Source organism: Carassius carassius, chromosome 4 (assembly GCF_963082965.1).
Source record: "Carassius carassius chromosome 4, fCarCar2.1, whole genome shotgun sequence".
NCBI classification, from domain to species: Eukaryota; Metazoa; Chordata; class Actinopteri; order Cypriniformes; family Cyprinidae; genus Carassius; species Carassius carassius.
Genome location: NC_081758.1, coordinates 7,302,661 through 7,328,368, shown reverse-complemented (window position 1 = coordinate 7,328,368; position 25,708 = coordinate 7,302,661). Strand labels below are relative to the sequence as shown.

The following is a 25,708-nucleotide window of genomic DNA, read 5'->3' as shown; positions in this document are numbered from 1 at the left end:
GGCTATTCAATTGGCGGCCCGCCAATCATCTTCATCCGGCCCGCGAGAAGAGTACGTGCAGATCGCATATATGTCTTAAATTGTGTTTGCACTAAGGTAGTTTGTCCACAAGGTTTTCCCGCGCAATTGGGCTAGTTTAACACTGTTGCTGAGGTCGTTTTTCATCTCCACGGGTTGAAGCTACTCCAATAACACAATATTTATCCCCTGAAATGCGAATTTAAGCAGGAGAACCCCAACAAAAATCGGGATTTTTAACTGGGGAGTCCCTCGAAATCCAATTGAACTAGTTTTGTGCTTGTTTTGAGTAGTATTTCGGCATGCTTTCTTGTGAAAACCTGGCAACCCTGATGGAGACGTAACACGAACCATCTACCAGACCGCAACATCAACAGGCGGCAGAGACAGCGTTGACAAGCAGATGTGTAAGGGAGTTATGGTAGTTAACTCTAGTTTAAACGAATATAAAAATATCGGTCATAACGTATATCGAAAAAATAACACAGACTGGATGAAGGTGATTATCAAATGCAGTAACGCTATACCAGTAGTTTAAATGTCTGTGCATTCGGCTGAATGCATATGCCTGCTAGCCGCTTAGGACAAATGCACCAGTAGCACTTCAAACGACAAAAACACATGAAATTATGTCAAAATGCAAGCTTTTGGTGGGTGATTTTGTAAACACTGCCTTAAATGAGTAATCGTAAAGAGTTGGGAGAAAACCGGATATAATTTTCAGATATGCCCGTCAGATTTTAAAGAGGCAGCACTGCTTTTAAAGTGAAACTTGCTGAAGTCTGTGAAATCACGGAAATGAAAAAGAGAAATCTCTCGACTGTTCTAGTCGCTGATTAACTTTTGTAGCTTGAATAAAGATTAATATATATGGTGTATGTATATACAATTTATAGTTTATGTGAAGACTGTTTTACATTTACTTAAATTAAGTTATATTTTTCAGAGCCTAGATAAAAGTTAAAAAAATAACTTTTTTTTTTAAATTATACTGTAATGGCTAAAGGAAGGAGAGGAAGATGCATTTAATAAAGAGCATCATCAATAATATTATCAAAAATGTGTTAGTAATAAAGAGACTTGGTTAAGACATGTAATTAAATGCATATTTAAAAATACCATCTTAATGTTGTTTCAACATTCATTTGAAGGTGCAATGTAAAATTATGACAATATATTAATAATCATTTAGTCATGATTAATTACAGAAAATGTGTGAATAATTAGTTAATAATTAGTATAGACCCCCCCCCCCCCCCCCCCCCATAAAGAGATTGGGATGGCCCCCAACCCCTTTGCCCCCCAAATTTTCAATTCTATAATCCGGCCCTCAGATTAAATTAATTGAATAGCCCTGCTCTATGCCTTGTTTACAAGCAAAGACACGTACATAAAACAATTTTTGTAAACATTTCTGAAGATTTTGACAGAGAGGATGACTGGCAATTTTTTGCCAAGCCTTACTTATTCCAACCAGAATATACAGATTATGAAAAAAGAGAGAAGAATGTTCTATGTCAGCAGCACCACACACATGTGGCATGGTACTCTCATGAACGCACGTCGAAGACTGACAAAGAAAAGAAGAAATGTTGAATAAAGTTATTCTTTTTGCTTTCTTTGCACACAAAAAAAGTATTCTTGTCGCTCCATAAAATTAAAGTTAAACCACTGATGTCACATGGACTATTTTAATGATGTCCTTAATACCTTTCTGGGCCTTGAACGCGGTAGTTGCATTCCTGCCAATTAAGCTCTCAGATTCTCAGATTACATCTGACAATATCTGAATTTGTGTTCTGAAGATGAACAAATGTCTTATGGGTTTGGAATGACATGATGCTGAGTAATTAATGACAGAATGTCATTTTTGGTTGAACTAACCCTTTAACTATGATTTTTGCCTCAATAAACTGATTTGTTGCCTTATTAATAGTTAGGAAGGTAGTTGTTAAATTTAAGTATAGTGTAGGATTAAGGGATCTAAAATATGGCCATGCAGAATAATGCTTTAATATGTGCTTTTTAAGTACTAATAAACAGCCAATGTTCTAGTAAAATGCATGCTAGTTAATAGTGAGAATTGTTCCTTAAATTAAAGTCTTACCATTACCTTCGGAGCCATGGACATTTAACATTATGTCTATGTTTTAAAGACATTGCAACAGTGTAAAAACATAGATGTTGGTGTCTTAGAGTAGGCTGTGTACACATTATTTTCAGTTTCTGTGGGTGCAATTTCAACCTTAATGGCTTTAAAACACACTAAACCATTGCACATAGAGAGAGAGAGAGAGAGAGAGAGCAATAAAGGTAGACAGAGATAGAGTTACAAAAGGAGAATAATAAAAATTATTAATGTTGTAGTATTTTTTTTTTTCTTGTCATTTTTGTAGAAGTCAAACTATCACACTGTTGTAAAAATGACTATTTGCTGCTTGGAATTCTTAAGACCAAGCTTTTAAAAAAGGCAATATGAAAAAGTAAAAATTATTGGTTGGATGTTTAAAAAGTTAGACCGACCTGGTGTGTATTAACATTAAAGTTTCTCAAATTGATCACATAAATATATATATATATATATATATATATATATATATATAAAATGAGATCATGTTTACAAATTTAGGTGTTTGTTGTTATAATACAAACTGCAGCATATGCCCCGCATATGCCATTTTTCACCAGTCACTACAAATCTATTATAAAAAAAAACGAAAATGGATATAACAAATTCTCAAGCAGCAAATAGTACACTGACCATCACTGCAAACCCTTGAGGTCTAAAGCCTGATGGCCAAGGAGCAGAAGAGGTGATGTGTTCACCCTGGTCACTGGGGCGGTGATGTTGATGTTTTCAAGACAGATTGCACCAGAGATACCTCTGTGATTGGCATGTTGATTGACATATGGAAAGTGGAAAGAGTCTACATGGACTCCCCCTGTGAATCATCATCTTCCAGAGACAGAGGCAAGAATAAATCCTAAGAGGTGAAGACAGGTTAGGGTAAGACAAGGTGAAATAAAGCCAAATTAGAGTTATGTTTATACAATAATTTAGAGTATGGCTGTGTCTAAAATGGAATACTAGAATGCTGTTTATACTGTTGAAGGTACTTTTTGTTGGATCGGATATCAGTTAGACAGGATCAGTCTAAATCTGACATTGTGTGTTATGGCTGTTGCTGTTCAAAACAGCTCAAAAAAGTGTTATAAAAGGACAACAAACATTTCCAGGCTATATGATACTGGATTGGAAATGAAGGTTAAGTTGAATGCACCGCATTATGGAATAGAGTATAGCATGCAGTGTGCTCTGGTCACACAGCATTTTTGTGCAAATAAACATACTGCAAAAAAGAAAATACTAAAATAGTATGTTAACATGCCATTCCAAACATATTCAGGAAAGGAAAAAGGGAGTATTGGTGGTTTAGGTGGTTAACCTACATAGATACAAGAACTGACAGAACATTACCTTCTGTTTGCGAGTGTTGCCGGGGCTAGTCGGAGTAGAGATTGGTGATTGCTTAGAGATGGGAGTAGAGAGCTGACTACTGGAGCCTGTTCCATTAGCTAGAAAGAGAAAGAAAAAGTGAAAATGTGAGAGGGATAGATGGAGAGCCACAAACAGAAATATTAATGTAAAAGAAAAGACAAATTGTGGGGTTAGACAGCGTCTCCCCTCCTACTGTGTGTAATCATGTTGTCAGCTGTTGTCTAGCCAGCTGCTAGTGTTTGTATCTGTATGCTGGAACTCATTAACACATTTCTTTATGAATAGTGCAGGTTGCTAAGATACACACGAGCTGTGTTTATATGTGAGGGTAGTGTGATCGTGTGTACTCAAGTACTAAAGGCTGTTTCAAAAACAGAGCTTTCATTTTAAGCAATAAAAAAAAACACTAAGGACCTGGTGCTAAGCCTTGAAAACATTTCAGCTAATGAATAAAGCAAAGGGAAGAAGAGCCAGTCAATGTTGGAAAACCTGGATAAGCCGATATATAAAACTTTTCTAAAAGTGCTGATCTTAGCCTTTCATGTGCTAATTAAATGCCCAACTGGTCCAGATTTTTTTTCTAGATTAGCCTTGCTATGTGCTCACGATCTATTACACTTAAAAAAGCAAAAGGATTTCAAATAGATTTCAAAAAAGGTTTTACTGCCAGATGTCACACAATAACCCTTTAAAAGGGATGATCCCAGTTCAAAACAAGGCTTAACTGTTATCCGCTGCATCTGTGAAAGTCCAAATTTAACATTTATTATTTTGTACAAAAATTTGTGATAAATTGGTCTTTCAGTGGTGGGCATTCTGTGTTAGGTAGATGAATGTCTCGGTGTGGATTGCTTCCGAGTTTGAACTTTCACAAACAAGGCTAACCAACAATTTTTATTATGCTGGCTTCAAGTTAACACATACTATGTGTAAGTCTTGTTGCTATATATATACCTGGTGATTTAAAGAGCAAATAATGTGAAGAACCTACAGTATATTTCAAGAAATCAACAATCCTATATTGCTAAAAATGTTTTTTGATAAGAAGAGAGTGTTTCCTGACTAAAATTATAATACTGTTATAGGAAAAAAAGAATGTACCAGCTACATAGAGCACACATGTAACATTCAAAAAAATTGCATGACAAAACATCAATAAGTCTAAATTTTGCTGCTGTTTTTCATATTAAATGTGAAGAATGACAGCTTGGATGTCAAAATCTTATTAAATTGACAATCCTGACTCGCTATCTACTCACTGGATGTGTCTTTAGAGAGAAAATCCTCTTTACGGATTGCATAGGCTAATGAAAGAGTTTTAAATTTTTTATTTGATTTCTTTTTTAGTAGTAGTAGTAGTAGTAGTAATTTATAGCATTCTATAAATATTAATTTCAGTGATGCAAGTATTTGATCAGTTTCGGTACAGTTTTTGTGAAGTGTTCCTGCTCAAGCTCGAGACTGCAAAAAGCCAACCTGTTTGTTTTCTTAATTTTACAAAAGCACATTTTGTTGATATTGTGAGTACACACAAATAAATGTATACACTTTGCAGTTCCGAATGATGTATACTCTTACCTTCATGAGTAAAATTAAAAGGTGCATTTTAAGTTTCTTTTTAAGAGAAAGAAAAATGTAAGTGATCACGCTGGCACCTCCATGTCCTTCAAAGCACACTCCAGTTTCCACTCTTCACACAAACAATTGGATATTTTTCAACACATTTATCTTACATTTTTTTTATTTATATTGTGAAACTCATTAAGTTTCAAATTGTGTTTATTTAAGAAGGGATGTCGTGGCCTAGTTTTTAGAGAGTTTGACTCCTAACCTAGGGTTGTGGGTTCGAATCCCGGGCTGGCAATAACACAACCTTGAGCAAGGCACTGAACCCCCAACTGCTCCCCGGGTGCCGCAGCATAAATAGCTGCCCACTGCTGTGTGTGTGTGTGTGTGTGTGTGTGTGTGTTTGTGTGTGTGTGTCTGTCTGTCCATCTTTGGATGTGTTAAATGCAGAGCATGAATTCTGAGTATAGGTCAACATACTTGGCTGAAAGTCATGTCAGTATCACTAATATGCTCACTGTCTGGTGCTGGTTGCTTGGTGTTTAAAAAAAAAAAAAGATCTGCCCAGGCCTATATGCACCTGCATACCCTGACGCTATGCCCATGAGCTACATACAGTACACATGTAATGTTATAGCCTAATAACAATAACTTTAAACTCCGTTTAAAAATAAATAATGATGTGAAATATAGAATGAAAAGTTAATAACTAGCAGAAAAGGGGATGTTGTAAAGACAGGAATAAAAGTAAAAAAAATCTCAAAATGTCTGTTCATTTATTTGTAAAGAGAGAGCAGTGCAATACAAAACATACAAGATGGATTTTAAAACAAGGGGGGTGAGACAAAGAAACATGAAAATAAATTAAAAGAGATTAAAAAAGCGTTTAGTCCACCAATAAGTGTGCAGTGATACAGTGATACATATATTCTAATTTAAAGCACACAGGCCATGCAAAAAAAATTAGCATGCACAAATGAGCTATTCTTACATACAAATATCGTTGAAACTAATATTTTCTTCATGTCTTTTAATTAAAAACCTAATGAAATCATTATTTGTTCTGTTCTGCTTTTGTCAATGTTTGGCTTTTAGTTTTGAAGTATAAATATAATAATTTACTCCTAATAATTATTCAATTTGATACAATTTTAGCAAATATACACATTTGAAATGTACAATTTATTAATCCAGAAAGCAACAAAAATGGTGATGACAAATGGAGATTCTGCCACCACAAGATGGCAGACAAGTAATGACTGCTGTCCGTGGCTTGAAAGGTCAAAGATAACATATTAAAAGACAGTTTTTTAGTGAGCTAGAACTTCAGTTAGTTTCAAAGCAAAAGCTTTAAAGCTTTAAAATTTCATTAGGCTATGGTGAATTGGACCCAAAACTGCAATATAAGTTGTTTTTGTATGTAGTTGTAACCCACATTTAGTGAAGAAAATAAATAAATAAATAAATAAACAAACCCTTAGTCACCTGTTTTAACCAACTGTTACAGTTTTGCTGCACTGGGTATATTTCTGCTTATTTGCCGGAAGTAGCAATGCGTGTATGAAATAAATTGCATTATATCATGCATTAAAGTCATTTTGAAAGTAATAGCCATTTATGCATACAGAACATTAATTGCACAGGCAGGTGCAAAGAAAACACAAATATGAGCAATTATGAGATTATTAAAGAATAACAAAAATCAAGTTGTGACAATGAGCTAAAAATCTAATAAAAACATGAACAGATAATTCATAATCATGCATAATTTAATAATTAAGTGTGCTAATATAATATAATATCATGGAGAAGCTGTTTAGAATAAAACAAAGTGTAATATTGTAAAAAGCCTGTCAGTCATCAATGCAAGAAATTGTGGTGCTTTAGCTGTGATGTGGAATTAACTACTAAACTTCCATGTTAAGCTTCATTATGGAGTTAAACATGTTGAGCTGACATGAATCACATAATTATTGGCTCACTGGAATCAGCCGGAGACTTGCTGCGTCGCACGGGACCGGGACTCTTAGTAGAGCCTCTCTGTCCTTTGGGGGTCTTCATCACCCGACACTCTACAGCAAAAGTAAAAGAGACAAATAAAAAGTAAAGGTATGCCTTTAAAGGTATAATGAAAAAGGCATACTTGAAGAAAACAAGGCAGAGAAATCACCAACTTTTGCTGACAGATTCCATGACATGAGAAAAAAACCTTGAAAAACATTCTGCCCTCACCCCACGTTTCCCTCATGAAAATACAAACAACACTATCAACTTTATGAATATATGTATGTATGCATGCATGTATGTATTTATTTATTTATGTGCCAATAAAACAATCTGAAAAGTGAAAAGAGACATTAAGAAATCCAGTCAAAACAACATGTGAACAGCCATTAAAGAAAATATAGAATGGAAAAAAAAAGCAAAAATCTTGTAAAATTACTGAGTACACTACCATTTTTTTAAGTGGAGGCAAAATGGAAATAAAAAAAATATATACACTGTTTTGTTGGTTAGTTCTTGTATTGTTAGTATAGTAACAATACAAATTCTAATATAGCTACTTTAAAGCCTATGTATTTTGTAGATTTGAAACCTAGAGTTTTAAAGAAACATCTTCAACATTGGTGATGCTGCTCCTATTGCAGGCAAAAAGCAGTATACAGGTATCTCAATAAATTACAACGTCATCGAAAAGTTCATTTATTTAAGTAAATCAAATCAAATTGTGAAACTTATATATTAAATAAATTCAGTGCACACAGACAGAAGGAGTTTAAGTCTTTGTTTCTATTAATTTAGATGATTTTGGCTCACATTTAACAAAAACCCACCAATTCTCAACCAATTAGAATATTTCATAAGACCAAAAAAAAAAAAAGAAAATTTTTTTTAGTGATATGTTTGCCTTCTGGAAAGTATGTTCATTTACTGTACATGTACTTAATACTTGGTAAGGGCTCCTTTTGCTTTAATTACTGCCTCAATTTGGCGTGGAAATGGAGGTGATCAGTTTGTGGCACTGCTGAGGTGGTATGGAAGCCCAGGTTTCTTTGACAGTGGCCTTCAGCTCATCTGTATTTTTTGGTCTCGTTACTTATTTTCCTCTTGACAATACCCCATAGATTCTCTATGGGGTTCAAGTCTGGTGAATTGCTGGCCAGTAAAGCACACCAACACCATGGTCATTGAACCAACTTTTGGTGCTTTTGGCAGTGTGGGCAGGTGCCAAATCCTGTTGGAAAATGAAATCAGCATTTTCAAAAAGCTGGTCAGCAGAAAAGGAAGCATGAAGTGCTTCAAATTTCTTGGTAAATGGGTGCAGTGACCTTGGTTTTCAAAAAACACAATGGACCGACACCAGCAGATGACATTGCACCCCAAATCATCACAGGCTTTGGAAACTTACCACTGGACTTCAAGCAACTTGGGCTATGAGCTTCTCCACCCTTCCTCTCTAGGACCTTGGTTTCCAAATGTAATACAAAACTTTCTCTCATCTGAAAAAAAGGACTTTGGACCACTGGGCAACATTCCAGTTCTTCTTCTCCTTAGCCCAGGTAAGACGTGTAACCCTTTTACCACCCGGCTCGTTGTGGTAATGGAATAACTATTTAGTTTTTGCCCCCTTTAAACTCTAAATAACAAACTGGCAAAAGAGACATTCTTATGAATATCTTGTGAATATATTTTACAGTGCTGAAAGGACAAGCACACACACAATAAATGCATTTTAGGGTTTTGTATTATTGAAATGAAAATACAGGTCATACAATTTCCCTGTTCAAATGTGAAATAATATTTTAAACCCTTAGATGTGTTAATCACAAAAAGTCAACCTGAGTGCACTCTTAATGTTTAATGCAAGCTTGCGTTGGCGCGCGTTGGAGCTCATATCCATTTGAAAACACCTCAACAATAATCCTACCAGTCCGAAGAAAATCCCCGTCCTCACGTTTCAAGGAACCCAGAATGTATGCACGAGGAATGTATGCAGCTCTCTCAGCTCCATCTTTGGGAACAGTTCAACTCACTCCCTCACAACGCGAGTTGTCCGCGAACTCTTCGGCGGCCGACTAGAGCAAGGATCAGTTTTCCAGGCTTGCTGAAAAGTGGCTCTAAGCACTTTTTACCATTTTCCCCAGACACATTGGCATGACCTGTTCAGTCCTCCGCGATTCTTGATCTTTCTTCCTCTACGCTTCCATTTTTCTCCCATAGTACACTCAAAGCATCATGGAATAGTAACAAATGAAATATATCTGGGTTTTTTTCTTTGTAAACAACCTATAAATTTCTCTTTAAAATTATAAAAATTTTTAACAATATATGCAAATGCATAATTTAACTTTTATATTAAAACTATGAAATTACGTAATTACTTATCACCTAATAAAATACGGTAAAATGCCTTAATGCATCATTATAATGAAATAAAATACATTTTTGTGAATAAAATAAAAAACACAATATCCCGATTTACTGAATAATCAGGTTATTACAGACGCCTCTGATGTTGTTTGTGGTTTAGGAGTGGCTTAAGAGGAATACGACAACTGTAGCCAAATTCCTTGACACGTCTGTGTGTGGTGGCTCTTGATGCCTTGACCCCAGCCTCAGTCCATTCCTTATGAAGTTCACTCAAATTCTTGAATTTTGCTTGACAATCCTCATAAGGCTGCGGTTCTCTCGGTCGGTTTTGCATCATTTTCTTTCAAACTTTTTCCTTACACTCAACTTTCTGTTAACATGCATGGATACAGCACTCTGTGAACAGCCAGCTTCTTTGGCAATGAATGTTTGTGGCTTAACCTCCTTGTGAAGGGTGTCAATGATTGTCTTCTGGACAACTGTCAGATCAGCATTCCTGAGGTTCCCTGAGTCTTCAAAATGGTCTGTCAGTTTGGTTCACTAGGCTACACAATCATGGGGAAGACTGCTGATCTGACAGTTGTCCAGAAGACAATCGATAACACCCTTCACGACCCATTGTCACAAGTCCACGCTACAGAATACTGAGTCAAGTGTGTGTGTGTGTGTGTGTGAATGAATCTTATATAATGTGAGACTGATGGAGGTAACAAGACACAGGTAAATGCAATCAGTGAGCAAGAATCCAGGCAAAGGATAATGAGGAATGTAGTTAATGAGGGATTAGTCTCAGCCTCAGACGTCGGGCCCACAGACTGCTGGCTAAACATCTGATGCATATGGGACAAAAAAGTGTAAAAACTTCAAGAGTATCAAAGTCGTCATTGGATTGGTTGACTTCTACAGGATTTCCACGAGATACGTGTGTCGCATTCTTTAACGTTCCACCTGGAAACAAAGATACCATGGCGCTGTATCCTCTCATGAAAAAGAAAGCTGTTGTGTTTACAACTGTGACGATGAGCACTTATCGGGATCAACTAAACGCTGGATTTTCAAAAGTATGTGAAATATTTAAAGTTCACAGCATAGAATCTTTAAAATATGTCAGAGTTTCACATACCGGTCTGTTATTGTGGTGACATTTCCATGCCTCGAAATGTGACGATAAACAAAACGAACTCAGACTGGTTGTTTGAAATGTCGGTCAAACGGCCTCATGGGCGATGCCTTGGCCAATGAAAGGTGCCATGAATTCGAGACCTTCAGTCTAAAGGTCTGGCTTCAGGAGACTAGTGAGTGACCTCTGGAGAAGCTCATGGGCACTCCAGCTGGTGATCGTAAAACTAATAAACTTATTTTAACAATCAACTTACGCTTAACAGTATATTATTTCATATTAATTAAAATGCTTACAAATGTCATTAAACTTTCAATTCATATGTTGAAAATATCATATTATAAAAATCTAAAAATGATTTTAACAGATGTTATACAATGATTAAAAACTTTTGTTAATGCACAATACTTTTGCTGCTATTGAGGTGTGATATGGATAAGGTTAGAAAGAGGTTTGGTAGTATGGATAGGGTTAAGGGGTCAGCTGTGTACCTGTAGATGTACGAATCAAGAAATATCCTGTTTAATGATATACTGCAGTATTCTTAGTGTTGAGGCAAAATATGTTTTGCATCCAAATTACAATGTGTGTTATGTCTTTAGCAAGCATTAAGCTACACTTAACTAATCACCTTTTACCCAAACATTATGCTTGGAGTACATTATAGTAGCTAAAAGTCCAATGTCCTAGGTACTAAATGATTAGTAAACATTTATAAACACTTACAGATGATGAATGGTTTCAACTAGATCATGCACAGCAACAACATGAACAAATAATTAATAAATTATTTGTAAAAATGTGTAAATAGGGTGAATTCAGGTAATTCGGGACACTTTTTGCCATTGAGATGGCTTCTCATAAACCTACTAATGATTTGTAAATGTTTATAAACAATGAATAGTTTCCACTTTAGATTGGGTACTGCAAAAACATGAACAAATATTTAATACATGATTTAAGATGTGTAAATAGTAGAAGTCTACATAACCAACAAGGACCAACCAACATGTGTCATTTACAGACTGTGATTGAGTTAATGAATAATAAGTTAACATAAATAGTTTCTGGAAAGCTTGAAATGACTAATTAAGGTTTTTTTACATAATAGGTAATACGTGAACTGAAGTTTCATGACATTTGTTAGCATTCAAACATACATAATGATTAAAAGCTTAATTGTTAAATCAATCAGTAATCATTATAATTCCTTTTAAAATAATTAGCTTGAGCATATGAATTGAAAGTGTAATGACATTACCCAAAGACCCATTAAGCATTATATAATGTTTCATAATGATTTATTGAATTTTCGAAAAGTGAAATGGAATGTTTAATGACATTTTAAGCATTTCAATTTAGATTAAATAATGATCTGTTAATCATTAGTTTATGTTAAATAAGTATATTAGTAAATATCAATAAGCACATTAGCTCATATTTCTAGATATTGAAATATTACATAACTAACAATCTGTTAAGCATTATATAATATATGTTAATGATATATTAATTAACAAAAAAGTATCATAAAGTGTTACAGGCTGTTTATTAGTACTTATAACACATATTCTGCATGACCATATTCTACATCCTTAATCCTATCCAATCCTTAAATTTAACATCAACCTTACTAACCATTAACAAGCAGCAAATTAGGAGTATATTGAGGCAAATGTCATAGTTAATGGTTTGTTAATAGTGAGAAATGCACCTTAAAATAAATTGTGACTGTCAATATTTAAAATTTCTCATTTAATAATTAAATGCTATGACCAACCGTTTTCATCCAGGGAGAAGTCATCCTGTGCATAGCGAAATTTTTCTGGTCCACAGGCAATGAAAACATCGTCATCACCAAAGAAATCTTGCAAGCAAGTGACCTAAAATAAATAAACATGAAAGAAAGATATATGAAAAACTGTATTTCTGTAATTAAGTAATTAAGATATGGCAGTGAAGCCCTTTTTTAAGATAAATTACTATAAATGGAATTTAAAGGAATGTAACTCAATGGTGCTGGTTTGGAATGCAGTCATGAAAGAGAGCATGCCCATCATTCAAGTACCATGCATTATCTGAATGCAAATACCAGAGAACTTAGAGAACTTTGAAACTGCCTGCAACAAGGAATGTGTTCTTTTAAAAGTGAAAATTTCAGCTGAGTGTTTTCTCTCACAGAAACCATTCAAACATGGCATTTGATAAACAGCAGCAATTTAATCCTTTTGATTCACTATTACAAAGTTTAAAATCTAAAGCTTTGACCAAAGAGTGACTATTTTCACTGGAAAAAAAACAAACAAACAAATAAACAAACAAAACACCAACAACAACAAAAAAAATTTGCTTTTAAATTAAATTTATTTAATATTTATTCAGAATTGTTCACTGAACTTAAAAAAAAGCAATTTAACGTAACAGTACTAAATGTATAACTGTTGATTGGCCATTAATTGCTGCAGTTTTTCTCACTCACATACACTTCTGTCCTTTTCTAGTTGTTTTTGATTATCAGTAAACTGCATATTTTGATTATTACAGTTTCCTGTGTTCTTACTGTAGTCATTCTGTATGTGTTAAGTTGATTTTAATCTACAACAAAATGTGCACACATTCACATTTTGTGCCCATCGGTATATTACTTTAAAACATAGTAAAACACACACACAGCCCAGCATTTTGTGGTAAACGTGACCAAGCCTGCTTGGTCAATATCACCTAGTGCTGAGCTTGTCCCTTTTTGACTTTGGCTTTTTGTAAGGCAACATTTTAGCATGCATCTCTACCATGCATTGGCAGTTTGTTTGATGTTCACACACAGACACATTTACGTCTATGACTTTACTACGGTCTTTCAGTTGTTCATAAGCAAGGAAATAAATGTTTTTAATGTTGCTGGAGACTGAAATTTGACATTCTGCTAAAATTAGGTCACCACCAGTAAAGAGGCCAAACCCAGTCTATCACTCCAATCTAACACACATACACACACACTGATATATGACAAAGCTAATCTATGCTGACCTTGCTGTGAACAGCTGGCCAGCAGGGTGCGTGTCTGCATACTTGGATGTGTTTGTGTGTGTGTGTGTGTGTTTTCTAGTTTTTATGACATATAAGGACACAACTCTGTATAATGACATGGGTATGACACAGGTATTACAAGGAGAGGGTGACTTATGAGGACATAACCCATGTCCCCATTTTTCAAAACGCTTATAAATCATACAGAATGAGTTTTTTTGAGAAAGTAAAAATGCACAAAGTTTCCTGTGAGGGTTAGGTGTAGGGTTGGTGAAGACCGATAGAATATATAGTTTGTACAGTATAAAAACCATTACGCCTATGAGATGTCCCCACTTTTCACAAAAACAAACATGTGTGTGTGTGTGTGTGTGTGTCAGCGCGCGTGAATGTGTTTATGTACAGTACAGACCAAAAGTTTGGACACACCTTTTCATTCAAAGAGTTTTCTTTATTTTCATAGTGACTACCTCTTGAAGCTCATCAAGAGAATGCCAAGAGTGTGCAAAGCAGTAATCAAAGCAAAAGGTGGCTACTTTGAAGAACCTACAATATGACATATTTTCAGTTGTTTCACACTTTTTTGTTATGTATATAATTCCACATGTGTTAATTCATAGTTTTGATGCCTTCAGTGTGACTCTACAATTTTCATAGTCATGAAAGTAAAGAAAACTCTTTGAATGAGAAGGTGTGTCCAAACTTTTGGTCTGTACTGTATTTACATACTTGTACCTACCAAACCATATTTTGGGGACAAATTTGTACCCAGAAGTTAAGTACATATGACAAAATCTTAATTCGAGGAGAGTTGTAAAAATGCCCAATTTTGATCCTAGCAAGTCATTGTTTAAATTATTTAAATTGCTCCCATTTGATAGTAGCTACATTCTGTCAATACTGTATGTAGGATAAATAGATGTAAGAAAACTCTTTTGTCCCAGGGTCTTATGTTATTATTATTATTTATTTTTATTTATTTTTAATTATTATTATTATTATTATTAAGTTGTAGTAGTATATTGTAATTTTTTTTATTATTATATTACTAACTAATATTACCCAACCAATTGTATATATTTAAAGTATTTATACTAACTGTATATAAAAACAATACAATTACTACAATACTATGACAATCACATAATGCATCAGTTAATAAAATTATCAAAGTTAAACAAGTAAATAACAACAGATTTTTTACATATATATTTTCTGAAGAGTAACTGATGCTTGCTTGTACAATAGTGTTAGGATGTTTTGTCTGGTTGCCATGGCATATACAGATGCTATGTAGATGTTAGGATGTTCTGAAGGTTTGGTAAGGATGTTGCTATGAGGATGTTGTCTTGGGTGTTCAAAATTAAAATAAGTCTGCTAATTATCACTAATAAGCAAATACTAAAATAAAAACATATCATAACCTGTTCATCTTTCCTGCACTGAAAAACAAAAGGTGGGAGTCTGTGTGACAAAGCAAAACAAAAACTACTATATCTTGTTAAACCTCTTTACTGTCTTATCAGTGTGATATTTACTTACGGATTCTAATAATTATCCAAGCTAATATTTAAATGCAGACAATACGCCTGTCAATCATGTGGCAGTCAAGCCTCCTGTGCCTGCTGCCCCAGACCCTTTCCTGGGTTGTACTGATTAAATGAGAAACTGGGAAATCCCAAGAGGCAAGTGTGTGTGTGTGTGTGTGTGTGTGTGTGTATGTGTCAGAAATGCTCGTAAAAATGGGCCATTAAAGAAGGCCTCATGGGACACATAATCTTTAAATTGTTCTCAGACACATCCAGTCCAGTACAAAATATAAATCCAAGTTTATGCAAACCTTTTGCTCATTACCATACCCCCACAGGGCACTGAATGACGTCAGGGTTAAAGAGGTCAAAGGTCAAGGGCAGGGGTAGACTGAGGTACGAGATGAATCCATGGAAACAGTGATGTTCCCAAAGAAAAATGGTGGGGCATAATGCACATATAAAGATACAGAATAAAACTGCCCATTGCATTACAAACACATTTGCAAGCATTCTATTTGTACTTTCTACAGTCTTAGCTGATTTGCAGTGTGCTGACTTCCATTGAATTTCATAAATGATTAAAGCAGTTTCCCAACAGATGGTAGTTTAATTGAAGTTAGTGAACTTGAAACACTAGTTTGCCATTTCAATGGCAAAAAAACTCATCTTAAGTTCAATTTTGTAACATTTAAGAGAAAGAAAATAAATAAAATACATAATAGAAGAGTTTGACATCATATGTATTAACAGGTCTACACATATGCACCATGTGCATTACAGTGCAACATTATACACAGTATAAGGTAGCAAAATGTCTCTTACAGTTCAAATAACAGACAGACGTGCGGTTTCATTTTCTACACAGAAGTCCATCTGATGCTCGCGGTGATTTCAGCGTCTGTCGTCTCACTGAGGATGGAAACACATGAACAACCTCTCCAGAACTGCTCTGTGAGTCACTTTATGAGCATCTGACCATTTGATTTGAGTAAAACTAGTGTCATGTCCAAGCGGCAACCTCCCGATCTCTCTCGTGAAGCTCATATGGAAGTGACTTAGCCTGTTAAACAGTAATTCATTGAGTGGCCGCTAGAGGCTGGCTGCAAAAGGGAGTCAATCCCATAGACTCCCCAACTTAAAATGCCTAATTTTACAGCAGAAAAAAAACATGTTTACTCTTAAATTGTGACTGCAGTTGCATCTGATCAAATGCGCATTCTTTTTCTTTAGCTTTGGTTAAACTAATTAATTTTACTTTGTTGGAACAGCAGCTATGCTAATGAAGGTTCTATTTGTTTCTCTGTTTCGCCACGGGATTGTTTCGCCCGTGGTAACTAGGATTTACACAAGCTCCAGTCTGGATCCAGAACACCTGAGAAGAGATGATGCTGACCCCTCAGAGGACCCTAGATGATGCTAACCCTGAATCAACAAACAGAACTAACAAATATTCCTACAAGTGTGATTGCATCATATAATAATTGCTGTTAATAATGTTAATCATCTGGCTGACTACGTCTTGTATTAATTTTTCTGAAAAATCCTGTCATATGCACAAACTGAGTCACCACTTATAAGCTACTACTAAATATTGTAGAAATGTAATTTTCTGTAAAGTTGCTTTGTAATGATTTGTATCATAAAAAGCGCTATACAAATAAACTTGAATTGAATTTAATTGAATGTTTACAGCCTGGTTCAAAAAATGATTTTGGTCTATATAGCTAATTTTGCCCTTCATGACAACTGTGAGGGGGGTGAATTGTTTTTATAATGCATTCGTTTAAATTATGTTGTGCTGCCAAGATGGCGACGGCCAGTTCCGTCTATTTTTGGCTTGAAAAACCTATGGGTGAGGTCACGGACACTATATCCATGTTTTTATACAGTCTATGGTCATGTCACATACACAGAACTGTAAAGGTATTAGCGGCATCCCATCAAAATAAAAGTCTGGTACAATTTTCTGTAGAATGTACACAGTCTACTACTACTACTACTACTAAAATGAAACAAACATTATTTTTTAAGGATTAATCACACAAGATTTCTTTCATGTATTAATTTTAATAGTAAATACCCTTTGTTTGCCAAAAATAAAGTTTGCTTAATTTTCAATAATTAAAAGATAACTGATAAATTAAATGTATGCTTTATGCCTTCATTTGATAACCAGAAAGTACACAACACAGAATTTAAAAAGGGAAAAAAATTCATAAGGCCACTTTAAGAAAAAAAAAAAATCAATTAAGTTGTTTATACATTCAAATAATTAGAGATGCTAAAACAGAATTTGTTAACAATAAAACATAAATAATATAGTGAGAAAAAAATAAGAATTTATAGGGCACCTTTTGTTAAACTTTTAATATTTGATGTAATATTTAATTGATGGGAAAACGTTTCATGCTTTTAATTAATTAGACATGTTTTTTAATTAATAAAATTACATTTAATGATTAAAACTGGAAAAAGCAAAACACACACACACAAAAAAAATCCTCTTTTCAGATGAGAAGTTGTGTATTTCATTTGGAAACCAAGGTCCTAGAGTTTGGACGAAAGGTGGAGAAGCTCCACCAAGTTAGTCCAACATAGTCCAAGTTGCTTGAAGTACAGGGGCCCGTTTCACTAAGGAGGTTCAACCAACTCTGAGTTTAAACTTGAACTCTGAGTTGACTTACCATGAGAAGGGAAACTCTGAGTTCCCTTTCAAGGGAACTTCGAACTGCGTCCTCTGAGGGGACACTATGGGGAACACCTCGTCGTGACCCGTGTCTGAAGCATACTTTGAAAAACGCCAACGTGTTGGCCGGCGACAGCCTCTGACGTCACTACCATCGCAACTATAAATACGCGCCCGTAGGACCCGTCAATATCTTCTTCGTCTTCAGTTGGCTGTTTTGTTTGAAGCGTGCATCTGAGAAACGACCAAGACGGTAAGAGCGATCTATTACTGTTTTCATCATGGCTTCCACTAGCAAGGCGTTTAGACAGTGTGTGCATCCGTGTCAGCGTTATCTGACACCCGATGACACACACACTCTTTGCGTCTCTTGTTTGGGCGAAGAGCACGCGCGCGATGTCCTTGAGGGGGCGGTCTGCGTGCACTGCGAGCGTTTCTCTCTGAGAAAGCTCCACTCTCGTTTGTCTCTCTTTTCGAGGAAAGAGGGACAGCCATCTGGATCCCGCGGCTCAGGTCCCGCCGTTGCCGAGGCACGGAGGAGAATGAGCTCGTGGGGATCACAAATGGATCTCGCTGAGGAGTGTAGAGAGGGACCTTCCTTTTCACACTCTCCGGCGGCGAAAGAGAGCGAACTTCGGGAGGCAGATGTGGTATCATTAACCCATTCTGACACTGAAGTTAGTGCTCTGCTGGGTTCTACCCAGGAAGAGCAGGAGATGTCTGAGAGTGGTGAGGAAGCTGAGGCTGAGCCTTCTCGATCCTCCTGTCCCGCGTATGAGGAGCTGTTAGAGGTTATGGATCGCGCCACGGCAAAATTAGATTTGCCATGGAAGCGTGCCAGCAAGGTGGCGCCACGAGGTCGCCTCGCTGAACGGTACTTGTCTGACCATAGCCCTCCAGCCCAGGTGAGCCTTCCATTCTTGCCTGACTTACATGCAGAAGTCGAAAAGGAATGGAAGAGGCCGTTTTCCTCTCGCATCCACCGGTTTCAGCATACGAGCTATGCTAATATCGAGGGCTTGCATAAGAACGGCTATGAGAGGATGCCCCCTGTAGAAGAGACGCTGGCTTGCTATCTCTCTGTGGGGCAAACGTCCTCTCTTAAATCTCCCGCTTTGCCATCTAAGCCCCTCCAAGATACATCCCGCTTAAATGGCAGGTCATACGCGGCAGCTGGTCAGGCTGTGGCTTCACTGCACACGATGGCGGTGCTCCAGGCCTACCAGGCTGACCTGCTGAAGGACCTGGATACAGGTGAGGGCCTTTCACCTGACCAGGTAGCCGAGCTGCGCCGCACCACAGACCTCTCTCTCCGAGCTACCAAGCAGGCCGCCTCCGCCATGGGCAGGTCTATGGCGGCCATGGTGGTGACGGAGAGACATCTGTGGGTGAACCTGGCTGACATCGGGAAGGAAGAAAGGGGGTTTCTTCTCGATGCTCCGGTCTCGCCTTCTGAGCTTTTTGGTACCTCCGTCGAGATGGTGGTCGGGAAGTTCAGGGAGGCAAGGGCGCGCTCAGCGGCCTTTAAATCCTTCATTCCACGAAGGTCCAGGTCCGAGCCCGAGCAACTCAGGGGTCCTGGCCCATCTCGATCTGAGGGTCGTAGAGGGGCGCAGAAGGCTAGTGTTGCGGCTCGCGCTCCTCCCCCGCCTAAGGGCAGGGGCAAGAGGAACCGTGGGTCACGGAACGGTAAGCAGGGTCTGAGGGACGTGATTCGGACGAGGGAGCGTCCTCGCCCGGGTCAGAGCGGTAGGATGACCTAGTAGCTCCGGATGTTTTTAACCTCTGTTTTTTGTCCTCCCCTGCCTAATTCCCCTGTAGCCACCAGCTTTCCACCTGATCGAGGTTAGGTGGACGGTCTCTCACATAACAGTCTCCTTCTGGACCTATGATGTTTTGGTTGGTTCTATGTTCATAGCAACCGCCTTACTGACGGTCCGGACCAGAAGGGGGCGCCCCGCAGCGGGACTCCAGTACAGGAGGGTGGGTGAGTACGTAACCCTTGCTCTACCTGTTTATGGACGTTATGTTGCTGGTGGTTATATGTCTACTAACAATCTCTGTGAGTTTCCTTTACAGTAGCTAGGTGGCCAAAGAATTGGCACAGCACTGCAGGGAATTCCATAGATGTCCGGCCAGGTCACCCTGAGGGGCCGCCTGGCCGCTTGGCGCATCCGGGGAGGTGGTGGTTACGGCAAGAAGCTCTGTATTTACGGCCTCAGGTGATGCTCCCCTCGCCTAGAAAAGAGGGTTGGAGCTCACCGCTCCCGTACAATTCAGCGCCTCTGCGATGCTTGGGAACCTCTCTGTACACACGCTTGCCTGTGTACTTTCTCAAAACCACATAGTGGTCAGTGTGCACGTTGACGCTTTGCGCACTGTCTGAAATCCACGTAAAGTGGTAAGTGTGCACGCATGACTTTGCGCACTTTCTAAAATCCTGTACGGTAGGGGTTACGCGCTTCGCTTCGTTCCCTTTCTTGTGATGATTAGCCCTGGGTTCCATGGGCTTCATTCAACCAGTGTGTATTTGTTATACACCTCAAGCATCGCTTCCCTTAACATGAGGGGCTGGGTGGACTCCCACATACTGTGGTTATCAGGTGGTAGGCTTCATCAGGCCTCCCTGATGGTGAGCTCCCACATACTGTGGTTGCCAGGTAGTAGGCCTCACCAGGCCTCCCTGGAGATTTAGCTCCCACATACGGTGCGTCTCCACTAAATAGCATATTGTGGTTTTCAGATAGTAGGCTTCACCAGGTCTCTCTGAAGGTGAGCTCCCACGTTCGGTGGTCGCCAGGTAGTAGGCCTCACCAGGCCTCCCTGGAGATTTAGCTCCCACATACTATGCGTTTCCACGGAATAGCATATTGTGGCTTTTTCAGATAGTAGGCTTCACCAAGTCTCTCTGAAGACGAGCTCCCACATACTGTGGTTGCCAGGTAGTAGGCCTCACCAGGCCTCCCTGGAGATTTAGCTCCCACATACTATGCGTTTCTACGGAATAGCACATTGTGGTTTTCAGATAGTAGGCTTCATCAGGTCTCTCTGAAGACGAGCTCCCACATACTGTGGTTGCCAGGTAGTAGGCCTCACCAGGCCTCCCTGGAGATTTAGCTCCCACATATTGTGCGTTCCACTAAATAGCACATTGTGGTTTTCAGATAGTAGGCTTCATCAGGTCTCTCTGAATACGAGCTCCCACATGCTATGGTTGCCAGGTAGTAGGCCTCACCAGGCCTCCCTGGAGATTTAGCTCCCACATACTGTGCGTTTCCTAAAAAGCGAGCTCCCGCGATTTGTGGTTGTCAGGTAGTAGGCCTCACCAGGCCTCCCTGGAGTTGAGAAATCCACGTAAAGTGGTAAGTGTGCACGCAAGACTCTGCTCACTTTTTGAAATCCACGTAAAGTGGTAAGTGTGCACGAAAGACTCTGCGCACTTTCTAAAATCCTGTATGGTAAGGGTTACGCGCTCCGCTTCGTTCCCTTTTTTGGGATGATTCGCCCCGGTGTTCCTTGGGCTTCATCCAACCAGCGTGTATTTGTTATACACCTCAAGCATCGCTTCCCTTAACATGAGGGGCTGGGTGGACTCCCACATATTGTGGCTGTCAGGTGGTAGGCTTCATCAGGCCTCCCTGATGGTGAGCTCCCACATACTGTGGTTGCCAGGTAGTAGGCCTCACCAGGCCTACCTGGAGATTTAGCTCCCACATACTGTGCGTTTCCTAAAAAGCGAGCTCCCGCGATTTGTGGTTGTCAGGTAGTAGGCCTCACCAGGCCTCCCTGGAGTTGAGTTCCATATTGCTTTCAGTTTCCACTGAGGTGGTTATCTGGTAACAGATAGTAGGCCTCTCTAGGCCTCTCTGTAGGTGAACTCCCACATATTGTGGTTATCAGGTAGCAGGCTTCACAGGCCTCTCTGAATGTGAGCTCCCACATACTGTGGTTGTCAGGTAACCTTTCAGTACACACGCTTGCCTGTGTACTTTCTCAAATCCACATGGTGGTCAGTGTGCACGTTAACGCTTTGCGCACTGTCTGAAATCCACGTAAAGTGGTAAGTGTGCACGCAAGACTCTGCGCACTTTCTGAAATCCACGTAAGGTGGTAAGTGTGCACGCAAGACTCTGCGCCCTTTCTAAAATCCTGTATGGTAAGGGTTACGCGCTCCGCTTCGTTCCCTTTCTCTGGATGATTCGCCCCAGTGTTCCTTGGGCTTCATCCAACCGGTGTGTACTTATTGTACACCCCCAAGCCCCCTCAACTTGGGGGGGCTGTGTGGGCAATTCTCGGGTAGTTCAGCAGCGCTCCCCTTTTCTGAAAGGGTCACCTATGAGCATGCTGCTCGGAGCTCGGAGTCTTCCTCTCTTGGGAGACTGATTCCCGGTTCTTCAGAGCGCTCCAGTACCACATACTGTTTGAGACGCTCTGTGAGAGCAGGCATCCTGCTGAGGCAGGGGCTGAGGCCTCCAATTGCTCTGCTCCCGGGCCATTCTTCTACGAGCTGCTCTGACAGAGTCCCACGAGAACCCCTCCTTAGAACAGTATTTTAAATCCATGTTATGGTAAGTGTGCACGGGAGTCTTTGCGCACTTTCTAAAATCCACATTGTGGTAAGTTCGCACGCTAGTCTCTGCGTTCTTTCTAAAATCCCTAGATGGTAAGGGCTTCGCGCTGCTGCTTCGTGCCCTTTCTTGAGTTGGTTTAAGCCCCGTTCATCTTGGGCACCACTCCACCTAGGTATCCTCGGATACCTATCTAGAACAGGGCGCCGCTACTAGAGTGCTGTGGGGACAGCCCTTTCGGCAGGTTTTTGCGAAAGCTAGCAGTAGCCCCTGTGTGACAGGCAAAGACTTGGTAGAGGAAAGTGCCAGGCTCTTAGCCGTATCCCTTTAAAGGAATCTCTGTGATTCCAAGCCTTTAGCTGTACCCCGGGCCAGGGCCCTACAGGATAAGTTGGGTATGTAGCTTAGGCCTTTGGCCGTAAGGGATAATGTCATAAGGCAGCCGTCAGACCGTCCCAGGGGCGACTCCCGGTGAAGAGAAAAGCGGTAGAGTTGGTACTTAGTGTTTGCCATGATTCTGGTCTGCACTCCCCTCAGCATGGCGGCGTGGGTATACTGTTCCCCATAGTGTCCCCTCAGAGGACGCAGTTCGAAGTTCCCTTGAAAGGGAACGTCTCAGGTTACGAATGTAACCATGGTTCCCTGAGAGGGAACGAGACACTGCGTCCTCTAGCTCCCTGCCATGCTTCGGACGCAAGCTTCACGAAGAAGATATTGACGGGTCCTACGGGCGCGTATTTATAGTCGCGCTGGTAGTGACGTCAGAGGCTGTCGCCGGCCAACACGTTGGCGTTTTTCAAAGTATGCTTCAGACACGGGTCACGACGAGGTGTTCCCCATAGTGTCCCCTCAGAGGACGCAGTGTCTCGTTCCCTCTCAGGGAACCATGGTTACATTCGTAACCTGAGACGTTTTCGGCTACAGAACAGCTTAAATGAGTTGGTTTAATCAACTCTAAATTGACTCACTCCGAGTTAAGCGTGTGCACCACAACTATAAAAAGCCATTATCAATGGAGCGCTGATATTACGATTCACCATGGCAGCAGCTCCTGCCAAAAAGCTGTCTGAATACTTCAGACTCAATACAAATTTAATTCTTATCACTGTTAAAATATCCCAGGTGAAAACTGGCAGAATGTTAGATTAAAGGACTAATAGTTAAACATTTTATGGTATCTCATGAGCAAAATATATATGTAAAATAATAATATTACTAATAATATTTTAAGTGCATTTTTCTTATTTTACAAATGATCTGCCAATAAAGTAGAAAAATACGGCAGTGGCTAAGTGGAATTAACATACTTTGTAAGTGCAAGTAGCTCTTGATGCTATTTACAGAAGAAAATACTTTAAATAAACACTTTTTAGGCACTTTACTTCCACTTTTAGAACATTTTGTTCATTTTTATTGAAAATAAATTATAATGTGACATGTGATGGGAAAAGTGAGAAGAACGAGGTCAGCAAAAGCCGGACTGTAACCCAATCAATCGCGTTACAAGCTAGTTTTCCATGACCAAAACATGGAAACACGTTATTCACATGTGTCTTATTTGTCCTTATGTGTCGATGGAGGGCGGAGCTACAGTAGATTTGCACTTAGTAATGGACACTCAGAATAATCTAGTTTTCTATTTGCATTATTCAAAAAATATCAAAGATTATTTTTATTACCACACTGGCATATAATTTTACTTAAGTAAAATGCACTTATTTAGATCCCCCCCCCCCCCCCAGGAAACAAGACTTAGTAACTTATATAATTTTCTTATATAGATATCAATCTTTATTTATTTTTTATAATTGTACTTGGGGGAAAAAAAAGAAGAAAAAATCCCCTTACCGTATTTTCCGGACTATAAATCGCACTTTTTTTCATAGTTTGGCTGGTCCTGCGACTTATTTATCAAAATTAATTTGACATGAACCAAGAGAAATTAATCAAGTTAAAACATTACCGTCTACAGCCGCGAGAGGGCGCTCTATGCTGCTCAGTGCTCCTGTAGCCTACACTGAAAACATAGAGCGCCCTTTCGCGGTTGTAGACAGTAATGTTTTCTCTTGGTTCTTGGTTCTAAATACAGTAAACGCGACTTATAGTCCAGTGCGACTTATATATGTTTTTTTTTCCTCATCATGACGTATTTTTGGAGTGATGTGACTTATAACTAGGTGCGACTTATAGTCCGAAAAATACGGTAGTAAGAAGAGCATTTTTCCAGCGTGCATTAATGAAGTGTTTAAAAAGGGGGAGGAGACCGAAAGAAACACTGGGTTTACCAAAGAAAACCTGCTCCTGACCAGGTTAGGTTCATAGAGTAAGTTACCATGGTAACTAACTCTGAGTATAAGTTAGCTCTCTTTCAGAAATGGGCTTGACTTACCCTGCTTTCTCGGGTTTGACAAAACTCCCATTCTGAAACAGAAAACCTAGAGTTTCTCTCATTTCAGGGTTAACATACTCAGAGTTTTCACTTAACCTCCTTTGTAAAACGGGCCCCAGAAGTTTCCACAGTCTGTGATGATTTGGGGTGTAATGTGATCTGCTGGTATTGGTCCATTGTGTTTTTTGAAAACCAAAGTCACTGCACTCGTTTACCAAGGAATTTTGGAGCACCTCATGCTTCCTTCTACTGACCAGCTTTTTGAAGATGCTGATTTCATTTTCCAGCAGGATTTGGCACCTGCCCACACTGCCAAAAGCACCAAAAGTTGGTTCAATGACCATGGTATTGGTGTGCTTGACTGGCCAGCAAACTCACCAGACCTGAACCCAATAAAGAATCTATGGGGTATTGTCAAGAGGAAAATGAGAAACAATAGTCCAAAAAACCAAGATGCACCTGTAGTTAGTAAGCATTCTGACATCATCCATAGCAACAAAGTCATCCCTGCCCTTACTCTTATCTTAAGACTTCTCTCTATTCCTTAGTAAATGTTTGTCTCAGCAGCTTTGTGAATAGGTTTTAATATATCCCTTGTGCATTGTTCAAATTCACTACTCTTTCATTATGTTCAGGATGAAAACATCCACTCAATTAAACTGCTGTAAGAATGTATCAGATATATATTTTTTTTTGCATAAATCTATTAATCCACCTCAGTACTGATCAAAACTACCAAATGTTTTTTTTTTTTTTTTTAATCCAAGATTTTAACTCTTTAATTGCCAAGTTCATAAATGATGTCACTGATTCAGGGGAAAATTACATTTTCAATATAAAAGTAATTGTGGCTGGATTTTTTTTTTGTTTACTTTTTATCACAGTCTTAGGCATGTCAAAGATTAGTAACAACGTTGGCTTTGATGCATTTT

At 38.8% G+C, this 25,708-nt stretch overlaps 1 protein-coding gene across 1 annotated transcript in view; it reads right to left on the bottom strand.

Moving 5' to 3' along the window:
* Positions 1–2,635: 2,635 nt before the first annotated feature.
* Positions 2,636–25,708, bottom strand: part of LOC132133135 (neuronal migration protein doublecortin-like) — a 102,089-nt gene continuing 79,016 nt past the window's right edge. Inside the window, exons 4-7 of the mRNA XM_059545871.1 lie at positions 12,355–12,457; positions 7,066–7,155; positions 3,497–3,594; positions 2,636–3,002 (exon numbers count right to left, since the gene is read on the bottom strand). Coding sequence (XP_059401854.1) covers positions 2,946–3,002; positions 3,497–3,594; positions 7,066–7,155; positions 12,355–12,457 — 348 coding nt within the window. The 3' untranslated portion in view covers positions 2,636–2,945. The remainder of the gene's footprint in view (positions 3,003–3,496; positions 3,595–7,065; positions 7,156–12,354; positions 12,458–25,708) is intronic.